At 36.2% G+C, this 24027-nt stretch overlaps 1 protein-coding gene across 4 annotated transcripts in view; it reads left to right on the top strand.

Moving 5' to 3' along the window:
* ptbp3 (polypyrimidine tract binding protein 3) overlaps positions 1-23620 on the top strand; it is a 71905-nt gene extending 48285 nt beyond the window's left edge. For all 4 annotated transcript variants that reach the window (XM_065290360.1, XM_065290361.1, XM_065290358.1 and 1 more), the window contains 10 exons: positions 373-540; positions 618-728; positions 4373-4547; positions 8563-8637; positions 9585-9724; positions 11508-11541; positions 11932-12024; positions 12644-12860; positions 14767-14844; positions 15613-23620. In XM_065290360.1, the coding sequence (XP_065146432.1) occupies positions 373-540; positions 618-728; positions 4373-4547; positions 8563-8637; positions 9585-9724; positions 11508-11541; positions 11932-12024; positions 12644-12860; positions 14767-14844; positions 15613-15745 (1224 nt within the window). In that variant the 3' untranslated portion in view covers positions 15746-23620. The remainder of the gene's footprint in view (positions 1-372; positions 541-617; positions 729-4372; positions 4548-8562; positions 8638-9584; positions 9725-11507; positions 11542-11931; positions 12025-12643; positions 12861-14766; positions 14845-15612) is intronic.
* The last annotated feature ends 407 nt before the right edge of the window (positions 23621-24027 follow it).

Here is a 24027-nt window from a genome sequence, read left to right as displayed (position 1 = left end):
GTACTTTAGTGGCCAAAAGTGATGTCAAACTATTTGCTTTTTATTTAAATATTTTATTGAATAAAAAATTGTGCATGCATGTTGTGTTGGTGTATTTGCAGTATACATACAATGCTGACTATATTTGCATATAAGTGTGCCAGTGTGAAAAACAATGTAGCTGAATGGATGCAACTCTGCATATGTAGAGACGCCTTTGTGTGTTTGTATAAAACCTGATAATTACAACATTACTCTGTTGACTAGGGCATTACTCGCAAGTGTAGCGCGATGGGAACCAGGTGTACTTGCTAAACATAAAAGCGTGTCTGTGTGTATTTACAGTTTTTGAAGAGTTCGGTCAAATGATAACCCCGTGTGTCTTGTTTGCAGAGGGCTCAGGCCGCACTGCAAGCTGTAAGTGCAATGCATTCTGGGAACATGAGTCTCTCTGGTTCTGCCACGGGTAGTGACGGTGGCATGATGCCTGGACAAAGTCCTGTACTTCGCATCATAGTGGAGAATCTCTTCTATCCAGTGTCTCTTGAAGTGCTACACCAGGTAGGACTTAACCTCCTTGACTTAATAAATGCAACAATGGTTTCCCGACTCAATATTAATTTGTGCTCTTCGCACAGATCTTCTCAAAATTTGGGACGGTTCTGAAGATCATCACTTTCACCAAGAACAACCAGTTTCAGGCCTTGCTACAATATGCAGATCCAATGAACGCACATCACGCCAAAGTGGTCAGTATCATAACAAAGCTCATATTATGATCGTTTAGTTGTTCCGTTTTTGATAGCATGAGGGATAAAATAAAAATGCAGCATCCAGGTTAATGCAGTTAGCTGGCAATTATTCCGGTCCACCCGGATCCTCAGGCTGTGTGTGGAGACAAATGATTTAGTTATAGTCATCCCTCAACAACACACGATTCTCCGGGATCACTCGCCCATCCCCTATAATCAGATCTTCACTATCAATCAAAAATATATACGCTCCATTTGGCTGGTTTGCTAGCCGGGACCTGCCCGACATCCCCATCTTCTCCTGTATTTTTCGGGTGCAGGACCAAAATTGAGTCAGAGCGACAGGAAAACCGGTTCTCAGTAGGCCGCACAAATCAAACGCCCCCTGTAATTAATATGTCACCGTTGAGGTTATCTAATGAATGCCAATGCAGCTCACTAAGAAAAAAAGAGCGAGCAAGTAATTACTCTTCTGGTCTGAGGGTGTTATCTATTGTGCGGCTGCCATGTTGCATTGCCTCGCTGCACAAAGGGAGTATTTGTTAGTGTTACGGAGGGTGGTGAAGACGAGGGTCGTTTTTGGATGAAGCCCCCCGCTCCTGTATCCTCCCTTTTTTAAATTGGTGCAAAAAGAAAAGCCGTTGTGCAGATGCATCTTATTTTTTTCCGGCAAGTGATTATTATTGTAACTCAAGACATGCAGAAGGGTCGCAACAACTATTTATTAAGTAAATGTTAGTGGTGTTTGTGATGGGTATTATGGGTAGGTGGTTGCCAGGGTGTTGTTACAAAGTTGCTAGGGGTTCGAATGTGTTGCTACGTTTACTAGAGATGCTCGATTTTTATGGGGGGCTTTGTCATGGTTGGTGTCTGGCCCAAGTCAATATAGCCACCATCATGATAAGATGATTTTTTTGGTCACCAGTTTTTATGTGAACGTATGTGCACGGTCGAATGCAAAGCTTTGCAAAGTATAGTTTTTTTGACTCGTAGGTGTTCACAGATGTTCGACACATGCGCATTGCGACAAAATGCAATGCATCTCCTGGACAACATACTACATTCTCCTGTAGGCACATGTGCCAGGGATCCTACGTGTTTTGGAAAAGTATTGAATTTGATATACGTTTTTTAGTATGGAAAAAAGAAAATGGATTATGGAGAAAATAGAATTTCCAGACTATTGGCCTATTCAGTTTCCTATAATACAAAGATATATCAAGATTTTTTGATAATACATTATTTTATGATGTTTAGAGCATGTTTTGAGCGCTGCTATGAGGTCAGCGCTAGATCAAAATTATGCAGGACTGTTTGCTGTGATTGGACGTTACGCTGTTAGGCCGCAGTAAACATGACACTCAGGTGCCCCCAACTGTACGATTAAATACATTGAACATTGTCAAATTTTGCATTATAGTGTGAACCAACCGATGAGCCAAAATGGGTAAATATAAGTTTTACTTTGGGAACTTTAACCATTGTCGCTTGGGTTTGGGGTTAGAACAACTTTTTGTTGCATAACATGACATCCTAATTCTAACCCTAAACCCAAGCGGAAATGGTTAAAAAAAATGAAAATTAAAAAACAATACATTAAACGGCACATGTACACACGTGAGTTCGATTTTTAAAACCACTGCTTTTTTCAGATGTTAAATATGGTCTAAAAAATCTTTAGGGAAGTCTGTATGTTTGAGTCTGGAAAAGTATGGAATTTTGAAATGAAAAATGTGTAGGAACCCTGATGTACGATCTAAGTGTAGAATGTACACGGGGTTTCAAAAATCCGGACACCGGCTTATGTGTAAAAAACGGACCATACTTCGGCCTTAAAGGCGGGGTGCATGATTTTTGAAAAACACTTTGGAAAAGGGAGTCGGGCCGAGTACCAATGGCTTTCAGAGATCATGCACCTCGCCTTGAAGTTGCTTTTGATAAAAGCATCTACCAAATGCATAAATGTAAACATTATTAACTCTTTCCCCGCCATTGACAAGCTAACTCGTTAATTAAAGGTGCAGTGTGTAATTTATTAAAAGTTATCTCTTGACAGAAATGCAAAATAATATACAAAACTATATTATCAGGGGTATATAAAGACCTTTTTATAATGAACCATTATGTTTTTATTACCTTAGAATGAGATGTTTTTATCTACATACACCGAGGGTCCCCTTACATGGAAGTCGCCATTTTGTGCCACCATGTTTTTAAAGAAGCACTAAAGGACAAACTTTTTTTACTAAGTTGTCTCAGTCAATGACATGTTTTTCTGGTGGCAGCTACTGCAGCTTCTCTATGCGTTTCCAAAGCGAGGGGTGAGCAGCGGATGAGCCGTTGGTTGCAATTCGCAACCTCACCACTAGATGCTGCTAAAATTTACACACTGCACCTTTAAGAGAACACGCCAATAACGAGTTTTTCCGGAAATCCTATTTTTGCTATTATCCACCAGGTGGCGCTCTTACCCAACTTATAAAACCTGAAAGTATCCCCTTAGAGAAAACAATTAAAACTCCGTGTATGTTTTGATAATCGCTCTGGGTCTGATCTCTATCAAAAGTCTAACCTTCACAAAAACGCAATTATCTTATTAAATATATTTTTGACGAAACCTACCCGGATTTAAGAGCTGATAAAAAGAGAACAAATAAAGATATGATGAACCTTTTTTTCTTTCATTTGCTATATTATGTTTAAATATTTGGCAACTTTTTTTTAAACGCTGGCGTGGAAAGAGTTTCATTTTCATTTCATTTTTGTTTTTATTAGGGCTGTCAAAAGATTAATCACGATTAATCGCATCCAAAATAAAAGTTTGTGTTTACATAACATATGTGTGTGTACTGTGTATAATTATTATTTATATATAAAAACACACCCAATCATGTATATATTTAAGAAAAAAATGTTATATTTATATATAAAATATTTATATTTATATATAATATAAATTATAGAAATGTATATACAGTATTTAAATGCAAATATTTCTTAAATATATACATGAATGTGTGTGTATTTATATATACATAATATTTATACACAGTACACACACATATGCTATGTAAACACAAACTTTTATGTTGGATGCAATTAATCGCGATTAATCTTTTGACAGCCCTAGTTTTTATCCCAACACAACCTCATGACTATTCATATCAATTTTTTGAGTTTGCTAATGGTGCTATGAATTTGTGCAATCTCATTTGCGCATTTTAGTATGATCTGCTTATACACAAATGATGGTGGGTTTAGTGGTGTGGTTTTTTACATACGGCCTTATGTTTTAAATAACTAGATAAAATAGTTTTGAATTCCGGTTACATCAGATTGTTTTTGACCTTTCAGTTTAGATATAAATCACATGACTGCTGCTCCATTTGCATTTGTTTAAAGTTTTTGGCTTACATTTGCTTGAGATATTAAGTAACGGAAAGCACAACTGTGATGAGATGCTCAGGCCTCATTAAAGCCAGATATAATAATGTAAAGCAAGTGTGAGCAAGTGCTGGAATAATTCGCTGTTTATTTGCAATGTGTAAATATAGCAGTTTGTATTAATGACCAGCAACAGTACAGAAAAGTCATTAGAAATAGTTAGTAGGAGAGTTTGTGATTTTTTTTGTATTTGTCAGACTTTGGATGGGCAGAACATCTACAATGGCTGCTGCACTTTGCGTGTGGAATTCTCCAAACTGACCAGTCTGAATGTGAAATATAACAACGACAAGAGCAGGGATTTCACACGTCTGGACCTTCCCTCAGGTGACGGACAGCCCGCGATGGACCCCACCATGCAGACGGCTTTTGGTAAGTATTTGTAAAAAGGAATTAACGTGTACATGTGACTCCTTGCATATGTGGTAATACAGAAATGGAAAGTGGCAACCAGGCATTTATACATACACACACATATATGAACAGATGCACACACGCACACCATCTGCTTGTAGCCCGTTCCTCTAGCTCTAAGGAAGACCTCATCCCAAGATTAACTATGTCAGATTTATTTTTAATGGATAAACATGCATAATAAATGACATGAAGACTTTAGTTAGCGGTGTGCGGTTTGTTCTTCCGCACGAAGTAGCTTTGTACTATTTACTTCACATTATACCATGGGCCTGTTGAATGCTTGATTCTGATTGGTTACGAAATGTTCTATTGGTTTGCATTATTTTTCGATAAACACACATCTGAACTGTCAAATATCTTAAAATAATCACCAGAATAATGTTTGTGTTAACCGTAGCATTACCAAGTTGGGCGTGCATTATTTTTGAATAATTCAATGGCCCGTCATCAATTATTCCTTACATGATTTATATCTGACACATTCATTTTTTGTACAAATTATTCACCATAACATTATTCAAATTAAATGTGCTACAAAAGGTTATTCACAGCGATGCCATAGATAGGTTTCCCCAAAAAGCATCTAAGGTTTTTAAAGTCACCATGAAACGGAAGTACCGATATCTTCTTTTATGTATCGTGACGTATATCCGAGTGAAACGACTTCTGGAATATGTAAAAAAAATGAGCGGGATTTTGACCATCGAGAACTGATTGGATCGTTGGAAGTTTGGCCAAGTTGTTAATCGCTCTGATCTTTTCCCAAGTATCCGATAGCCAAGCTCTCGTGCCATTCCTTGTGATAGGAAGTGAGAGGTCGTTTTGATGTGGAGGAGGTTAACATTTTTGATTTAAAGATTATGAGGGCACATGAATAAAAAAAAATAAAGCACACAGATAAATCATTTATAAAAACTACAGTATTACATTAAAATTTTTAGTTTTATCAATTTCATTTTCGTGGTGAACTATGTCTTTCTTAGCCTTTAATATTCTTTAAAGCCTATTGTCACTACAGTGACAAACCAGTGTACCAAAATAATTTGACATGTATTTTTTCAATTTTATCTGCCCAAATAGTAGCTGCTATTCAAATGGACAACATATTTACTTTATTGATATACAAACACGATTTACAGATTATATAGTTGCTTCGTGTTTTAATATTTTTCAATTACTCATTCAAAAACATTCAAACAGCAGCGTAACAACAGATAAACAGTAGGCTAAAAGATATTTACTTTACTTGCTCTTTCCCAGACCGGTCTGCGTGTGTTTTATTATATCACTATCGGTTTCTTGCAAACGCGTTATGAAAGGGCACACCTTATCGCGCATGCACACAAAGTTATGTGGGCTGGACAGCATTTGGCAGTAGATTTATCTGTCCTGGTTTGTAAGCGTGTATGCGAGTAAGATGTGATTGTTTGGAGGTGGAAGATAACTGCGACTGCTCATCCCCACATCTCGCCGTCTCAGATTCTGTAAATCACTTGCGCTGTCTAAAGCAAGAAGCAATGTGGATACAGATAAGCCGAGTGTGTATTCTTGTGTGTGTGTGTTTCTGTAAATCAGGACTGATTAATTGGTCTCATGGGCGGTCCCTGTGTCACCAGACACCCGCTAAAATAATAAAAGCTGTTGAAATGGCAGCTTTTATGAGGCCGTTGCCATTTTGTCTTCTTCACCAATGGCTTGCGTGAAAATGTTGTGCTCTTTTGGATGTGACACACCACTGTACCAGATCTCCAATTCATTTTAAACGTTGTCACAATTAACCATTTACATTCATGTATTTGACAGATACTTTTATTCAAATGCATTTAAAGTATACATTTTATCAAATCGAATTAAGAATTGAACCCATGACTGCTTACACAATGCTTTACCAAATAAGGTACAGGAGCACTCGACGTACTACAAATTTTGAATAACTTAGGATATCAGAAAGATATTAAAGACCAAACCAAAACCCTAAATATTACACTATAAAAAATGACACCTTAAATTGTGCTGCATATTAAAGCAAACATCCTGCAGTCCCACAGCATCCATCTGCTGCCACAGAGCAATATCTATAACATCTTAGCATTGTGTCAATGAGTGTTGCAAGCACCAGTCACTTTGGGGCAGTTTCTCGGGCAAGGTTTAGATTAATCCAGGACCAGCATATCAAAATGAATGTATACAATGTCAAACTTAACAGCATCCAGTAACCTAACTGCTAAACGTATCAATGACCACGTTTACATGTACCCTCATAAATGCGATTATAATGAAATGCGATTTATACTTTGTCCAATGTAAACACATTGCAATTAAGCTCATAATCGCAGTAAGTATAATCGTATATTTTTAATCACAGTTTAGTCAATTTTCTTAAAAAAAATCCAGATAATTTACTCACCACCATGTCATCCAAAATGTTGATGTCTTTCTTTGTTCAGTCGAGAAGAAATTGTTTTTTTACGGAAAACATTACAGGATTTTTCTCATATTAATGGACTTTAATGGGACCCAACACTTAACACTTAACTCAACTCTTAACAGTTTTTTTTCAACGGAGTTTCAAAGGACTATAAACGATCCCAAACGTGGCGTAAGGGTCTTATCTAGCAAAACGATTGTCATTATTGACAAGAAAAATAAAAAATATGCACTTTTAAACCGCAACTTCTCGTCTTCCTCACGTTCTGTGACGCGCCAGCGCGACCTCACGTAATTGCGTAGTGACGTAAAAAGGTCACGTGTTACATATATGAAACGCACATTTGCGGACCATTGTAAACAATAAACTGACACAAAGACATTAATTTGTATCATTCCACATACAACAACGTCGGAACGGTCCTCTTTCAACACACTTGTAAACACTGGGGCATAGTTTCGCGTTCGTCCTCTGTGACCTCTTGACGTGAAGACGTATTCCATGGTGTCACACTGGCGCATCACAGGACCGGAGATAGACGAGAAGTTGTGGTTTAAAAGTGCATATTTTTATTGTCAAAAATGACAATCGTTTCGCTAGATAAGACCCTTATGCCTCGTTTGGGATCGTTTAGAGTCCTTTGAAACTCCGTTGAAAAAACTGTTAAGTTTTGAAGTAAGTATTAAGAGCTCGTTATAGTTGTGCGTAGGTCCTATGGCGTAGGTTCTGCGTCGGTTTTCATTTATACTTTTGCGTCATCATCCGTGTCGACGTGCAAACACGCACACAGAACGCTGGTAGGCAGTATCCACGCATGTAACCACAGTAGCAGCGCGACCGTCAAAGAAGAAGAAGCTTGGCAAGTTAACCCACAAACGAAGAAGAAACAGCAACTTGTTGTGTATGATTTGAGGAAATACCTATGACACAGTTTTTTTTTACCTGACGGGAGAGGTTCTGGTGGACCAATCACAGCGCTTGCGGTCCGCGTAGAACTGACGCACAGCTATGGCGTAGAACCTACGCACGACTAAAGCACTCAGGCTTTAAGTGTTGGGGTCCATTAAAGTCCATTCAAATTAGAAAAATCCTGTAATGTTTTCCTTAAAAAAAAAATTATTCTCGACTGAACAAAGAAAGATATCAACATTTTGGATGACATGGTGGTGAGTAAATTATCTGGATTTTTTTAAAGAAAATAACACGACAGCAGCGACAGTCCCTGTAAAGATTTTATAATATTTCTGTCTTCATCACGGCACCGAATAATGAAACACGTCCATAAATTAAAACAGTGTATATGTGAGTTCATCATTTGTGCTCTGCATTGAGCTATGTGTGAATAATCAGAAAATAAAACTGCATGTGAAGAGGTTAATAGCTCCAGTCATGTAAACATCTTACCGCGATTAAGTCCTTACTCTGATTACTGGAAGAAACGCATTATTGGTGTACATGTAAACTTAGTCATTGTTGACTGGTTAGTAATTGTGGCCAGTTTTTACAATCACAGGCCATGACCCTATGTATATGTGTGTTTAGGGGCTCCTGGGATAATTTCCACTCCATACCCCGGGGCGGCTGGATTCGCACCCGCTATTGGTTTTCATCAGGCAGGTAAGTTTTCGCCGTCGTTCAGCTCAGTAATGGAGTCAATGCTCTGTGGCTCACGGCACTGTTCAGACTCAATAATTGGAGGTATTACAGTATAATCACACGAGTCACATTGCCATCACATGTCGCTGTCACAGCTTTAGATTGACATCAACAAAGTCAGCAAAATGTAAACACTCACAGAGTAATATTGACATTACGTTTTAAAATAGATTGAGCAATATTCATTAATATATATATATATATATATATATATATATATATATATATATATATATATATATATATATGGCTATAGATTAGTTTGCACACTTTGCTTTTGATTTGTATGGTCAATAAATTGAGTTGGTTTAATCCTGGTATTGCATTGCATTTCAATGACCTGTTTTGTCATCATACTGTAGATTTACCTTTAAAAGTATTTTATGACTAAATTTTTTTAATGCCCTAAAGAAAACATAAAATAGAAATTTCAGCTATGTATGTAGAGAGTAGGTAGATATTAAAGAAATTTGTTTGAAAAGAGCCATTGTTTTTGTCGCAACTTTGTTTTGGGCTACATTACATCCCCGCAATATTTTGTTCCCCTATGTCGTATTACACACAACATTATAGGGGACTCTTGCGAATTTAATTTCATGTTGTCTTTCAATTCCAAATACCAGTATCATTTTCACACTCCAAACCCTAACCTGTGCTGAATTCATTTTAACCAACCACCTCGAGCATCCAGTTCAATATTAATTTGAACTCAAACATCCCAGCATGCCCTGAGCATGTGTTGATTTAATACAGTATTACAACAGTACAAGGTCTTGTGTTGTTTATCTGGTAACAAAAGCAGCAACAGGTGGTGAAAATGGACGACTGTTTTCGAATGTTCCCCTCCTCTCTCCTAAGTTACCCCTCCACCTTCTCTCCCCCTCTCTCCTGGGCTACAACCTGTAAAGGTTTGTCCATGCAGACGATGCCTGGTGCTTTGGGACCTCTGACCATCCCTTCATCCGCAATGACAGGAAGGATGGCCATCCACGGCATGGCCCCTACCGCCATCCACTCTGTGCTTCTCGTCTCCAACCTCAACCCTGATGTGAGTTTCTGTCCCCACCACAACATTACCTTCCTGTAAAGGCCAGGCCGTCCATTTCACAACATAATTGACGTACTGATGTCAACATGTATCATACTAACCCTTCTCTGTGTGCCCTTTTACTAAAAAGATTTGATTTCTATGGAATGGAATTGATTTTAAGCATTTAGAGGACTGACATGATGATCTTTCGGGAATAGTTTACATATTTATGCTTAAACATTTAGTAGACACACTGCATGCAGTGCATTCAAGTGTACATTTGAATGGTTTTGTGAGTGACCTTTGAACCCCTAACCTAAATGTTGCAAGATCTTTATGGGTTTTGGGTCGATTCATTTTGGGGGCTTTAAATTTTAATCATGTTGTGTAATTATATAGATATTTACTGGCCTGACAGATATATCAGTCTATCACTAGCAAGAAGCATAATCAACTAACTTTTGTTAGTGTTAATTGGTGATGCCTTTTTTTTCATATTACTACTTTTTTCTCATAGTTTTGACTTTGTTCTCAAAATATTGCAATTGAATTGCCTTAATTTTGACTTTGTTTTCAAACTATTATGACTTAGTTTTCATAATTTTGACTGTATTTTTTAAATATTATTCCTCGAAATATAATGACTTTATTCTTGTAATTTATACATTATTTTCAAAATATTGTGACTTAATTGCCCTAATTTTGACTTAATTTGAAAAATATTATGACTTAATTTTCATAATTTAAGTTTTATTTTTTAAATATTGTGACTTTATTCACAAAATATTACAACTTTATTCTTGTAATTTAAACTCTATTATTAAAGTATTGTGACTTATAATTTATTCTCAAAATATTGTGACTTAATTGCCGTAATTTTGACTTCATTTTTTAAATATTTTAAGTTAATTTTCATAATTTTAACGTTATTTATTAAATATTATGACTTTATTCTCAAAATATTACAACTTTATTGTCGTAATTTATACTCTATTATCAAAATATTATGACATATACTTTATTCTCTAAATATTGTGACTTAATTGCTGTCATTTTGACTTAATTTAAAAAATATTATGACTTAATTTTCATAATTTTAACTTTCTTTTTTAAATATTATGACTTTATTCTCGAAATATTACGACTTCATTCTTGTTTTTTATACTTTAATCTCAAAATATTGTGACTTAATTGCCGTAATTCTGACTTTATTTTAAAAATATTATGACTTAATTTTCATAATTTTAACTTTTTTTTTAATAATGTGACTTTATTCTCGAAATATTACGACTTAAATCTCATAATTTATACTTTATTCTCAAAATATTGTGACTCAATTGCCGTAAATTTGACTTAATTTTAAAAATATTATGACTTAATTTTCAAAATTTAATACTTCATTTTTTAAAATATTATGACTTTATTCTTGAAATTTTATGACTTTATTCTTGTAATTTTGACTTTATTCTCAAAATACTACGACTTTATTCTTCAGTATATGTCACTTCATCCTTGAAATTTTACGACTATTCTACCTGTCTAGCTTCATAACGCCTTAATCCTCATTAAATTTCATTATACGGGAAAAGGGCGGTTCATCATAAAATGTACCTTTTGTGTTTTAATAAAGAAATGCAATCATACAGGTTTGGAATAACATGATGAAATGGGTGATGAAATATGTTTGCATGAACATAAAATATAATAAATGTTTAAACATTTGTATGCTAATGTTTTGAGTTCCTTCTAATGCTTATTACATTTCAGTATTATGTCATTTATAATGCTCTATCTTTTGCAGAGTATATCCCCCCATGGCCTCTTCATTTTATTCGGTAAGAAGAAACATATTATTCTTCAAGATTAGAAGGCTGTTTTTATGAAGAAAGCAGATGGCAGCCGGCAAGCATTGTGACCATTTCCTTACAAACACACCGTCGGGAGATTATTTGCAGATAGCATGTTGTGTCTCCCATTATATGAATGTTTGAAATATACCGCACACAGGCACACTCGAAGAGCCATTATTATTGTCCATGAAATTTAATAACCGTCAACATCAGACACGGACCTCAGTGAGGCCGATATCCTTTGAAACTGCCCTCCTGTCGCCCTCTGCCTTCAATAATAAAATACTGAGATCAACAGATAGCTTGCTGTTTACTGTAAATAATGTTGACATTGTGTTTGCACAAAAAAAAACTGATTGTTTGTCATCCCTGTAGGAGTCTACGGAGATGTTCATAGGGTGAAGATTCTGTTTAACAAGAAAGAAAATGCTTTAATACAAATGGCAGACGTCACACAAGCTCAGCTTGGTATGTCAAGCAGACCAGTTTTTCATGTTTTCTTCCTTTTATCTGTCATCTTTATTGTTGTATTCTTCGAGCTTCAAAGCAGTGTGCATGTTGCTGGTATATGTAGTTTGTACAGTTAATAAAATATTTATAAAGATTTTGTCTTTTACCTACTTGATTCCTTCTGTAGATTCATTTTAATGCATTTTTTGAGGCATTTTTATAAAAAAAAATATTGAAACAGAACAATGGCAAAGATAAAGGACACTTTAGCCAATTTTAAACTGAAGTGGATAAAGTTTTTTTTGTATTTGGCTAAACAATAGTTAGGTAGCTCACCAATATATTTGATTTGCTTTTAATACATAAAATATGTATGAAAGAGTTTCTTAGAAAAGACAACCTTCATGCTTTAAAAAAAAATAGGTGTGTGTGATGTATGTTTCTTGGGAGTGAATTCATGTTGAATTCCCAAAACAGGAGTGGCACCTAAATTCACATGCAGTGTGAACATGGCCAACATGATGTTTTTATAAGCAAAAAGCTTGATACTTCTTTTAGTGTTCTAATGTTCAAGACATGAGAGTTTAACTTGATACTTTGATTTAACCCATTTCCTAATTGTTTGTCTGCTTTAAAGCGATGAGCCATCTGAACGGTCAGCGTCTGTACGGTAAGGTGATCCGTGTGACCGTCTCAAAGCACCAGACGGTGCAGCTCCCCAGAGAGGGTCAGGAGGATCAGGGCCTGACCAAAGACTTTAGCGGTAGTCCACTGCACCGCTTCAAAAAGCCCGGCTCCAAAAACTTCCAGAACATCTTTCCTCCCTCCGCTACTCTACACCTCTCAAACATCCCGTGAGTGGCACCCTTATAACTCATGTACGCACACACGCGTGACCCTGGACCACAAAACCAGTCATAAATAGCATGGGTATATTTGTAGCAATAGACAACAATACATTGTATGGTTCAAATTGCCAAAAGTCATTAGGATATTAAGTAAAGATCATGATTCATGAAGATATTTTTAAAATTTCCTACCTTAAATATATCAAAACTTTACTTTTGTGAGTGGATCCAGTTTAAGGAAAACACCACCGTTTTTCAATATTTTACTATGTTCTTACTTTAACTTAGATTAATTAATACATACCTATCTTTGATCAATGCATGCACTTAATCTTTGTAAAACGCGTTGTGAATGTGTTAGCATTTAGCCTAGCCCCATTCATTCCTTAGGATCCAAACAGGGATGAATTTAGAAGCCACCAAACACTTCCATGTTTTCCCTATTTAAAGACTCTTACATGAGTAATTACACCATAAGTATGGTGGCACAGAATAAAAGTGGCGATTTGATAAAAATGCTGATACAAAATTAGAACTATATTTTATGGCGTAAGAGCACTTAGGGGTTGTGCACACCAAAACTTTTAAACGCGCCTGAAAACTACTGGAGACCGCTGAATACCAGCGGTTTCTCAGCTGAGTGCCAGCTTTCTCCAGCCGAGCGCTTTGGTAGCTGTGATACTTGAGCTGTGAGCCAGTTGGTTGTTGTGATATTTTTCCCGCCCCTCCTCCACTGTGATTGGACGGGAGTGTGAGAACTGACAAGCGGAGCTTTTCACCCAAAGTTGAATCTCTTTCAACCCTCAGCGCCAAGCGCAGAAAAAACACCAAGTGCCTGTTTTCATTGCGGAGGAAACCCGCTAGCTGCTAGCTTATTTGAAAAACGCTGAGCTTCCATTGGAAACAATTGAAAACATGAGCCATCCGCTGGCGTAAATGCTTTGATGTGCACGCCCCCTAAGTTTGCAGCACTTCGACCTCGGCGCTTCCGCCATACAATATAGTTCTCACGTTTTATTTTGTGCCACCATACTTACTCGTGTAACTACTCATGTAAGAGTCTTTAAATAGGGAAAACATGGAAGTGTTTGGTGGCTTCTAAATTCATCGCCTGTTTGGATCCTAAGGAATGAATGGGGCTAGGCTAAATGCTAACACATTTACAACATACTGTACAAAGATTAAGTGCACGCATTGAAAAAAGATAGCGATGTATTAATTTGTCTAAGTTGAGGTAAGAACATAGTAAAATATTGAAAAACAATGGTGTTTTCCTTTTAGGAGTTCATGTGGACAACTTTAAAGGCAATTTTTTCAATATTTTGATTTATTTGCACCCTCATATACCAGATTTTCAAATAGTTGCATATCGACCAAATCTAGTCCTATCCTAACAAACCATACACCATTGAAATCTAATTTATGCAGCTTTTAGATGGTGTATAAATCTCAGTTGGTCCAGGGTCACAAATAGGGAACCACAAGTAAAGAAGGAAGATGTTTTGACAGAAATAACATTTTTACATTTTGTTTTACATTATGTCCTTTTACTGGATTTACAATGCCAAAAAAGTGTTATTTGTTACTCTGTCTATAAAATAAAGAGCATCAAAGTTTGGTTTTACTTGGTTAATATTAATAAAGATATCACGTTATATTTTTACACAATGATCTTTACGTAATGTAGGATGATTTTATGTAAAAAAAAAAAACAGTAAACCACAAAAATATTATAATAGCTGATTTTTCACAGACTGGGTCACAAATGATTCAAACCCCATTTAAATTGTAAATGTAGGACTTTTTAGTAGTGCTATGATAAAATTTCATATCACATGTGGCCGCTGTGTATTCAGTGAAAATGATGATCTGAAATGTGCTTATCATCAGGTGTTATTTCTTTTCTTTCCAGTCCCTCTACCACGGATGATTTTCTGAAAGACCTGTTTGCCAGTTCTGGATACACGGTCAAGGCCTTCAAGTTTTTCCAGTAAGTCTAACTTATATCTTTAATTTTGTTTTTGTTCTCAACGTTTATTTACCTGGTCAAGGTTAATAAAAAGATATGCTTTTGTTCACATACTGTGTGAGAAGGGTGTCCTTGTACCCTTTAATCTTAGACAACATGATAACGAGAAGCTGTTTTGTAAGTAAGCAAAGTCTGTACTGCCTCCAGGATCAGAAAAAAGACAAGGAAAAAAATGCTCAGGCATGTTAAAGCAACAAAAAAGATTGTTGCTATTCACCCTCACATTTATCCAAATCTGAATGACCTTCTTATGTGCATTGAACGCAAGAAGTTCAGTATGTTAGATACAAGCTTCTTTATTTAATACAATACATGTGAATGTAACCACAGCTGTTCCTAGTCCCCATTCACTTTCATTATATAAATAAGAGCAACATTTCACTAATTCGTGTTTATTATTATTATTATTATTATTTTAAGAAATAAAGTCTGGAATTGGTTTAGAATTGGGGAGTAAATGATAATAACTCAATTTTAATTTTTGTGTTACTGTCCCTTTAAGAAGTAGTGACATTACTTTGCCACCAGAGGGAGCTGTAGTAGTTGTTGTTTTAATTGCTTGTATAATTTATTGCATTGTTGTTTTGCTTGTGATGCACTTTAGTCAACCTTGGTGTTGTTTAAAGGTGCTATATAAATAAACCTTGACCTTTATTTCAAGGGCCTAGTCTATCGTAAAGTGCCTTATTCGCTGCCACAATGACTCACTTCACCATGTATGATTGACAGGAAGGATCGCAAGATGGCATTGATCCAGCTAGGTTCGGTGGAGGAAGCCATCCAGGCTCTCATCGACCTTCACAACCACGACCTGGGAGAAAACCATCACCTGCGAGTGTCCTTCTCCAAGTCCACCATCTAGCAGCTCCTTCACTACAAACAAACCCTCTCCCCATTTCTCCCCAGTCCAGCCCTTTGAACCTCAGTTTGACTGTTTCCTTCAGAGAAACTACAACCGGCCGAGGAACTCCCACAAACATTACAAATATTAATGGGGTAGTTTTAGAGATTTTCCAAAAAAGTAAAAACGAAACAAAAAATGAAATGACAGACTACTGCAGAGCGTCAAGTCTTGAGAGTAACTTTCTTGTACTCTCACGACACAACCAGGGCTGGAGACACATGGGACGTCCACAAGCAAGCAAACGCGATGTCCATGGGAGCTTCCGTGTTGAGGAAGTAGACTCTCTCTTTATAGTCAATTGCAGGTTAAAGACATTCGACGGACACCACGTGACCGTTCAGCGCTGAGGAAGGCTCTTTGGTTTCTTGTCAAAAGCATTGGAGACTGACAGCTCCTGTAGCCCAATAGCCTTGCGACCCCTTGACCTACGCAAGAACCGGAGTCTCATCTTCTGTGCCTCCCCCAAAATCCGACACCTTCACTCTCATTGGTCGTTCATCGCAATTTCAGAATTTCCTGTGGAACGTGTTGGATGCAAAAGAGGTCAGCGTATGAATGTCGATGACGTCAAGGTGCTGCTGGAAAACAAAATCTGTAGCGACGGGCTCGTCCTTTTCCTCCGAGTAGCATTAAAAAAAAACAAGAGTGCTATGGATTCGAGAACGAGTTCATTTCAAATTCAATCGCAACAAACCTTTTGTTGTTTCTTGGCACTTCGAATTGTAGACAGGCACCGCGGGGAATGTTGTCGTCGTATCTGTTTACCGTGCAAAGATGCATAGCCAGATGGTAAGCGTCTGTGAATAGATAGTGAATGGTGTGATTTGTTCTTTTTCTCTTGTATAATGGAAATTTTATATCGGACAGAACAGCCGTTCATGGGCTTTCTGCACCTGCGACGCTGTCAGAGTACATCTGCGCACGATGGCGCCTGATGTCAACCGTGAGTCCAGTCAATCGAGTTCCGGAGAGACCTTTCGCGCGGGATCATTCCGGAAATTTACGGCCAGCTGTCAGTCTTACTGGAACACTCCAATCAGCAACGCCAGCCTGACGGGAGGCCCCGCCTCCTCCCACGTGAAATTCTGAATGTGAATGGTGTAGCCCGTGATCTCTAGATGACGTGAAATTCATGATTTCCTACATATTCTGTTTCCCATTTTTCGTTTCGTTCGTTTCTCTTCTCACCACACGGGGGCAGATGAAGTTCTGCTCCGTTTCCTCTGTTCTTTATCTCATTGGCTCTGTGTGAGAGTTTGCAGCCATATGGGCTTTGTAGAAACCATCTAAACACAGGACACTGTCTTTTGCCTTGCAGTCCCACACTATATGTCTCTGCATCCGAGTAAACCAAATAATCCACAAATATATACAAGAGATTTACTTTGTTTTAAACCTAGTGAGCTGGCTGCTGTCTGTAGGCAGCATCCTAACCTCCATTGAACCTCTTTAAAGTCACTGATTCAGAAGATTTGGGCAACTCATGAACAAAATTCCCTTCTGTCCTCAGTTACTGTTGCTTGCTCGAAAAGGCTTTAGGAACACATAGGTGTTTTTACAGTATTTTTACTACGGTAGTGTGAAATCTTGAGTTACTGTTGCATCTGCTACTGATATGATGTGAATTAAGTAATTAGCACCAAATTTGTAACATTATTTTAATTTATTTTGGTGTAATTTAGGCTTTAATAAATACAAATATATTTTTTTACTATAGTCTTGCATACACTGTAAAAAGTGAAAGCTGGTAGACTGTAAAAAAATTCATTCAATTTACTCATTTTTTTAAGGTAAGTGGTCGCATTCAATTTATTTAAGCAATATTAAAAAAAAAAAATAGAATAACAAAACAAAAAACTTTGGTTTAAATGTAGTTCAAATAAATTGATTGCCACCACTTAGCTTAAAAAATTGAGTAAATTGAATGAATAATTTTTTTCAGTGTATACTTAAAAAAAAAACTTACTACAATGAATAGCTTAAAAAAAGAATAAGTTTTATAAACTTAAATATTTTTACTTTTAAGTAAAAAAAGTAATGTGAAATATTTTTTTTTTAATTACTTCAGTTGGTGACACCTAAATTATTTAGATATTTAATTTGATCCAACTTTTACTTTTTACAGTGTAAAATCTATCAAATTCCACATAAAATTTTTCATAGCCTAATATTAGAAAGCAATGCAAGGCAAGTTTATTTGTATAGCACATTTAAAGTGTTTACATAAAATTATTATCAAAGAGAAAAAAGATACATAATAAATAAATGTAAAAATAAAAGATTTTAAATTACAGTTAAAACCAAAGATGCATAAGAATTTAAAATCCTCTGACTGTATTAAAAAAAAATGATATGCTCTAAAAATGCTGATTTATTTTCAACCCAGCGTTGGGTCAACCTTAAAGATCCACTGTTATATTGGCCAATAATCGGTACCGATTGATGGTTTAAAAACAGCCGATAGTCATGGCCAATATATCCTGCCAATCAAAAGAGAACAGAAAAATGAAGGAATAACTTTTAAGAAAATTAATAAAAAATAAAATTAATAAAAACATTTTTAGAATATCACTGACTAATCGGCAATTGGTGGAAAAGTTTTATATGGGTGCGTCTCTAGTCAAAAAAATAGAAAAAAGATTTGCACACTGTTATTTTCCCTTTATTTCAAAAAGTTTTTTTCAGAAACTTTGCTTTATTAACTTTTTGAAATAAAGGGAACAAAACATTGTGCAGATCTTTTTTCTATTTTTTGATTCGTCCTTTGATCTTGCTCCTGGTCAAGACTGTTTTGGATGTGCGTATGTATCGCTAGTCACCCAGAATTCAAAATTAACCCAGAAACTGTTTATAATTAACCCAACAACCCAGCATGGGTTAAATTACAACCCAACGAATTGGGTTCATCCTTTTTTGAAAATTTGTATTTTTATATTTAATTTTTTTTATGAGCGTAAGGACTGAAATGAAAGTGCAGTCACTGTGAAGCAGCACAGTGCCATTGTGTAAATGCACAGATAAACAGATGCAAAAAAATCCTCATAATATGCAGGATAGCAACAGTTGCTAAGGCAGGATGGTGGATGTTTATAAGGCGGGGCGTAGCAAAATTTGACCATACAGAGATCATTTGCCTCAAACAGCAGTCATTTAAAGACCTTCACTGAAATGCATTGGCATCAAAATATATTTATCTGCCATCTTTAATGAATTAGATCAAGCCTATCGCAGTGCATTCTGGGATTGCCTTCTTTTACAAAAGATACATGCGATGTTGCCTTAGATTTTGGCCAAAACGAGGTATCTTAGGAGCGCAGTATGAAGTGACTGCCTTCTGTTTGGAATGCACAATGATGCCTTAATTTGCTGTCTAGGTAGACGGCTCACTAGGTTTGGGAACGAGCTATACAGAAACTTACATGCAGGACTCCCTGATATATGTGGGTACAAGCGAGGCGATGTCTCGTTTGTGAAGATCAGGCCTTAACATTCCATGAAGGATGACCATACGTGTGTCGAGTAGCATGTAAAGGGATCATCTTTTGTGCCTGTGCGCTGTAGCTGTAGTCCGTCGGCATAAGGGTCATGTGAATGCAAGGCAAGCGACAGTGTCTTTATTTAGTTTCAGAGGGTTTCACCCGAAGCGTTTCGAAACATCGCTTTCACTTCTCAAAAGAAATTGAATTTTGTTGACGTTTACAGTCTTAAAGCAAAACTATTCAGGTCTGTATATCTTAAGGATTGTCAAGATTTTTTGAAAACAAAAAGAAGTTACTTATTTTTGGTAATTTGTTCTTTTTTATGGAAGAGGAAAAATCAAATTTGAAACCTCATCGGGTTTTTGTACCACTATAATCATTCAAGAAATCATGGTGAAAAAAAATCATATTTACTGTGTATTTACCTAATTTCTTATTCTGTGCCTTATTATGTGTTTCATAATCAAATAGGTTTTAGAAATTTTACCTGAAATATCTTATGTACTATTATTGTGGGATTGGTGAAAGGGTTGATTTTATCTTTATTTTATTTTATTGTCGTGTAGCTCTTATAGATGTGTATTTTGTGGGGACTCAGTACCATGTGGTCTTAAAATGATATGCGATGTAAGTTATGATGTATGGTGCTGTGAATGCTCTTTTCATTTTTCTCTGTTAGAAAAATGAAGGGTGAACTCAATGGTCAGAGTATGCTGTGGGTCTCTATTCTCCTTACAGTTATGAATGTGTGTAGTGTACATATGTGTGCTTGCATATTATGGTCTAGAAAAAGTTTTTCCTCCAACTCCGATATAAATAATTATTGATCAGAGATTACGGAGGTCGCTGTAGACGTTGTGATTATGCTGTGATATGAGCACATCTGTGAAGTTTTGTGTTAGCAGATTAAACAATCCTCAACTCCTCCTTTTATAAAAGCTCAAGCCTTTAAAAACATTGATAAACATCTTTGATGATTCATAATTCATCCGTTAAAACTGAATGTCTTGTCCACAAGCATGCACAACGCTTCTGTAGTTATTAGAGATGCACCGATACTTAATTGCTCTACCGATACGATAACCGATTATTAGGAGTACTGTTTGCCAGTACTGATTACAGATACCAATAATTTGGTGGTTTGATCTTCTATACTTTCATTTAAATTAATAATAATAATAATGACACAATTTTGCAAGATATGCAAATGAACACTTGATTCTCTCAGTTTTAATAACTTGTTTCAAAGTAACTGGTCTTGAATATAAAACAAATCTGTTACTCAAATTGACATTCTTAATTAACATAAATTCTGAATATTAAAATAGTATTTCTTAAGTTTTATGAATTAATAACATTCAGTTAATTACTATCAATATAAACATCTAGCTGGTAATGTGATGTGTGTAAAGGAAGTGATAAAAACAGTGTGATGCATTTTCCTTCAAAGGAATAATCGGCCGATTATTGTTAAACTTTTGGGTGATGGTGTGGAAAAAATTCCTTTTACCACCCCATAACGATTATTGGCAGATATATACATCAAGCTGGTGATATTTCTTAACACTACCTTTACACACAGCACAATTCGATTAATTTCCTGCCCCCTTTTAATGGATAGAAATTATTGGCTTATTATTTCATAACTTTAGGATGATGGTGTGAATTTTTTTTTACATCGATACCGATTATTGCTCGATATATATCAAGCTGGTGATTTTTCTTACCCCTTCCTTTACACACAGCACAATATGGTTTGGTTCCTGCCCCCTTGAAATGCACAAGAATAATCGGCCGATTATTGTAAACTTTCGGAAGATGGTGTGGAAAAAAATCCTTTTAACATCCGATACCAATTATTGGCCGATATATACATCAAGCTGGTGATATTTCTTAATACTATCTTTACACACAGCACAATTCAATTAATTTCCTGCCCCCATTTAATGAACTACCCTCTGCTGATTTTTTAAAAACTTTTGGACGATGTTGTGACATTTTTTTACCATCAGATACCGATTATTGGCCGATATATACATCAAGCTGGTGATTTTTCTTAACACTTCCTTTACACACACAGTGCAATTTGATTCATTTCCTGCCCCCTTTTAATGGACAGAAATAATCGGCCGATTATTTTTATACGTTTGGACCATGGTGTGAAAAATTGCTTTCACCATCTGATACACATTATTGACCGATATATCGGTGCATCTCTAGTAGTTATTCAATAGCACTAAAGGTCACGACACTCCAATACTGCATTTCTTAAACTATCAGAAAATTGCAAACTAAATGTGCTATGACTAGAAATGTCATCAAAATTCATAGATTAAAAAGGAGGAACAAATACTGTTCTGTTTTCCAAACCTGATTACTTCTCTGGTATCAAAATTTGTCCCTGAATGCAAAATTGATAAAGAATCAACGGAGACCCAGAAGCCCACAGCATCCACTCGGACAGTTCAGGTCTGCCTTCCATTTTGCTTTCGAGTGACAATGATATGCCTGAGATCTCCAGCTGTGTGTTTTTGGAGTTGATATCTTATTTACTGTATCTTATAGTTTAATTTTAAGGGGTTTCGTTCTTGCTGTGGCGATACTTATCTGTTTAGTACCTTATTTTGGGTTGTTTGTGGTTTTTCTTTATTTGAAGTGTGAAAACTGGTTCAAGATGGTTGTCTGTCACTCTGTTCAGTTCTGAGTCTGTAGTATCCATTGATGTACAAGCAGGGGAGCAAGAAAAAAATGACGTGCTTGCTCCAAATACTAAAAGGTCACGTTCATCGAAAGTGTCGGGAAGTTTTAATATATACTGTATGCAGCAAGTCGGCCACAATCTGCTGCCGGCTGGAACGCTTTTTATTTATGAACAGGAGAAAAGCCAGACTCCATAAAACGTGTCACAGAAGTCAGATGATGCCTCATATCGCTCAATATTTTCCAACCATGTCTTGACTCAGGCAAACAACTATGTTTTCTCGTCAATATCCACGGTCACTGAAACGGTTACATGTCTATGGTTTTTCCAGGTTTTTTACTACACAAAAGTCACAAATAATGCAGGACCAAAGTTTATGTGCCTTTCATCGAGCTTATTTGTAACTTATTTCCTGGCTGTATATCAGAAACCAACGTCTTGTAGTCTTCACTTTCGATCATTGTTACAAGTCTGAGAAACGCATGCGTGTCCCGCAGTACGTTCGCAGTTTGTTTTATTTAAAACTCAGAAGGTCAAGCCATATCCTTTCCCTTGCAAACCAGGCTCATGTACGATACTGAATGTGTTACACGGCCCTCGGCGATTCATTTAAACAGCCTTTCAGTATTTCATGAACGGCCTCAATCTGTACTTGCTAGATTATCTTGACAAAAACTTTGGATCATACTTTTGTTAAATTTCTTCATAAATTCCATAAAAAAAGCTTTACTTTAAAATGTACAATAAACCAACCTCAAAAAAACCAAAGGACTTGAATCGAATTGGAAACAATGCAGCACTATTTAGATGCGACTTAAATATTTTAATATTATTATTATTATTACGTAATGATACAGTTGACCCTTACAATCAAGTATAGTACAAATTTCAGCCATAACGCTTTCTATTTTCTTCTCATTTATATAAATTTATGGGCTATCGTTTATGCTAACTGATCTGTATGATTTGCATAAATGGGAGGAGTTACGTTAAATTCGCTAAACCAACGCAATCTCGTGGCAATGCGTACGTAGTTCACAAGGTGGCTAATTCATATGACCACATTCGTACGTTTTTGTACGATTTGCTTTCGCCCATGTGACGCATGGGGTTAGGGCTGGGGTTTCGTTATTGTTTTACTTAATGACAAGCGTATTTGTACGATTCACTTTGTACGAATTAGCCAACTCGTAAAATACATACGAATTCCCGTGAGATCAGGCTGGCTAAACTGAGGTGTCACTCAAACGAAAGGGACGTACAAAAACGCCCGAGTTGACCTCAGGACGTCTGACACGCAATGAAATATCTAATTTATAGTTTTTATGAATGTTTCACTACCAAAACAAAACTAATGCTGTAAATATGTGTTCCCTTTTAGTGCTTTTTTAACCTGGCCAAAAAACAAGAAAATGGTTTCGGGGAACAAGATATACCAACACAACGCAAATATGAACTGGTTTTATATTTATGACAATGAAATACACAATTTGTCTTCTGTATTTTGATATCATACCAGTACCAGCTTTCATTTGTAAAGCAGTTCATGTGATGTATGTGAGAACTGGGGTGAGACACGAGTGTATCCGGTTTATGGGTTTGATGTAATAAATGCAAATAGAAGATAAACTATTAAAGATACATATTTTCTAATTTTTGCAGTGCATGATTGAGTGAAGATTTTATTTGTACTTTTTGTAGAAAGCAATTTTTTGTTTGTATATGAATGGCTTATTACTACTATTATTATTATTATTATGCATAATCATTATTAGAATTATTATTATTAATAATATTAATACCCACCCAGAGTCTCTGCTGACGTTTTCCTAATCGACTTTAATTGTAGCATGCCTTGAATAAATGTCATGACACCTGTACCTTGCTTTGTCCTCTGCGTCTTCGTGTCTTTCCTTTCAGATGTGATTCCTAAAACAGACCTCCTTCCAGGTTCAGTAGTCAGTAATCACGGTTACTCCTCTATAGTCTTGAGGAGTATGAACAGATTGAATCTTTGTAGGAACAGAGGTCTGGCTGTTACCTTTGCTCTTCCTCAGTGC

The sequence above is a fragment of the Paramisgurnus dabryanus genome, chromosome 10 (genome assembly GCF_030506205.2).
Source record: "Paramisgurnus dabryanus chromosome 10, PD_genome_1.1, whole genome shotgun sequence".
Lineage (NCBI taxonomy): Eukaryota > Metazoa > Chordata > Actinopteri > Cypriniformes > Cobitidae > Paramisgurnus > Paramisgurnus dabryanus.
Note: the sequence above shows the minus strand (reverse complement) of the source record. Positions and strands in the feature narration are given on the sequence as shown.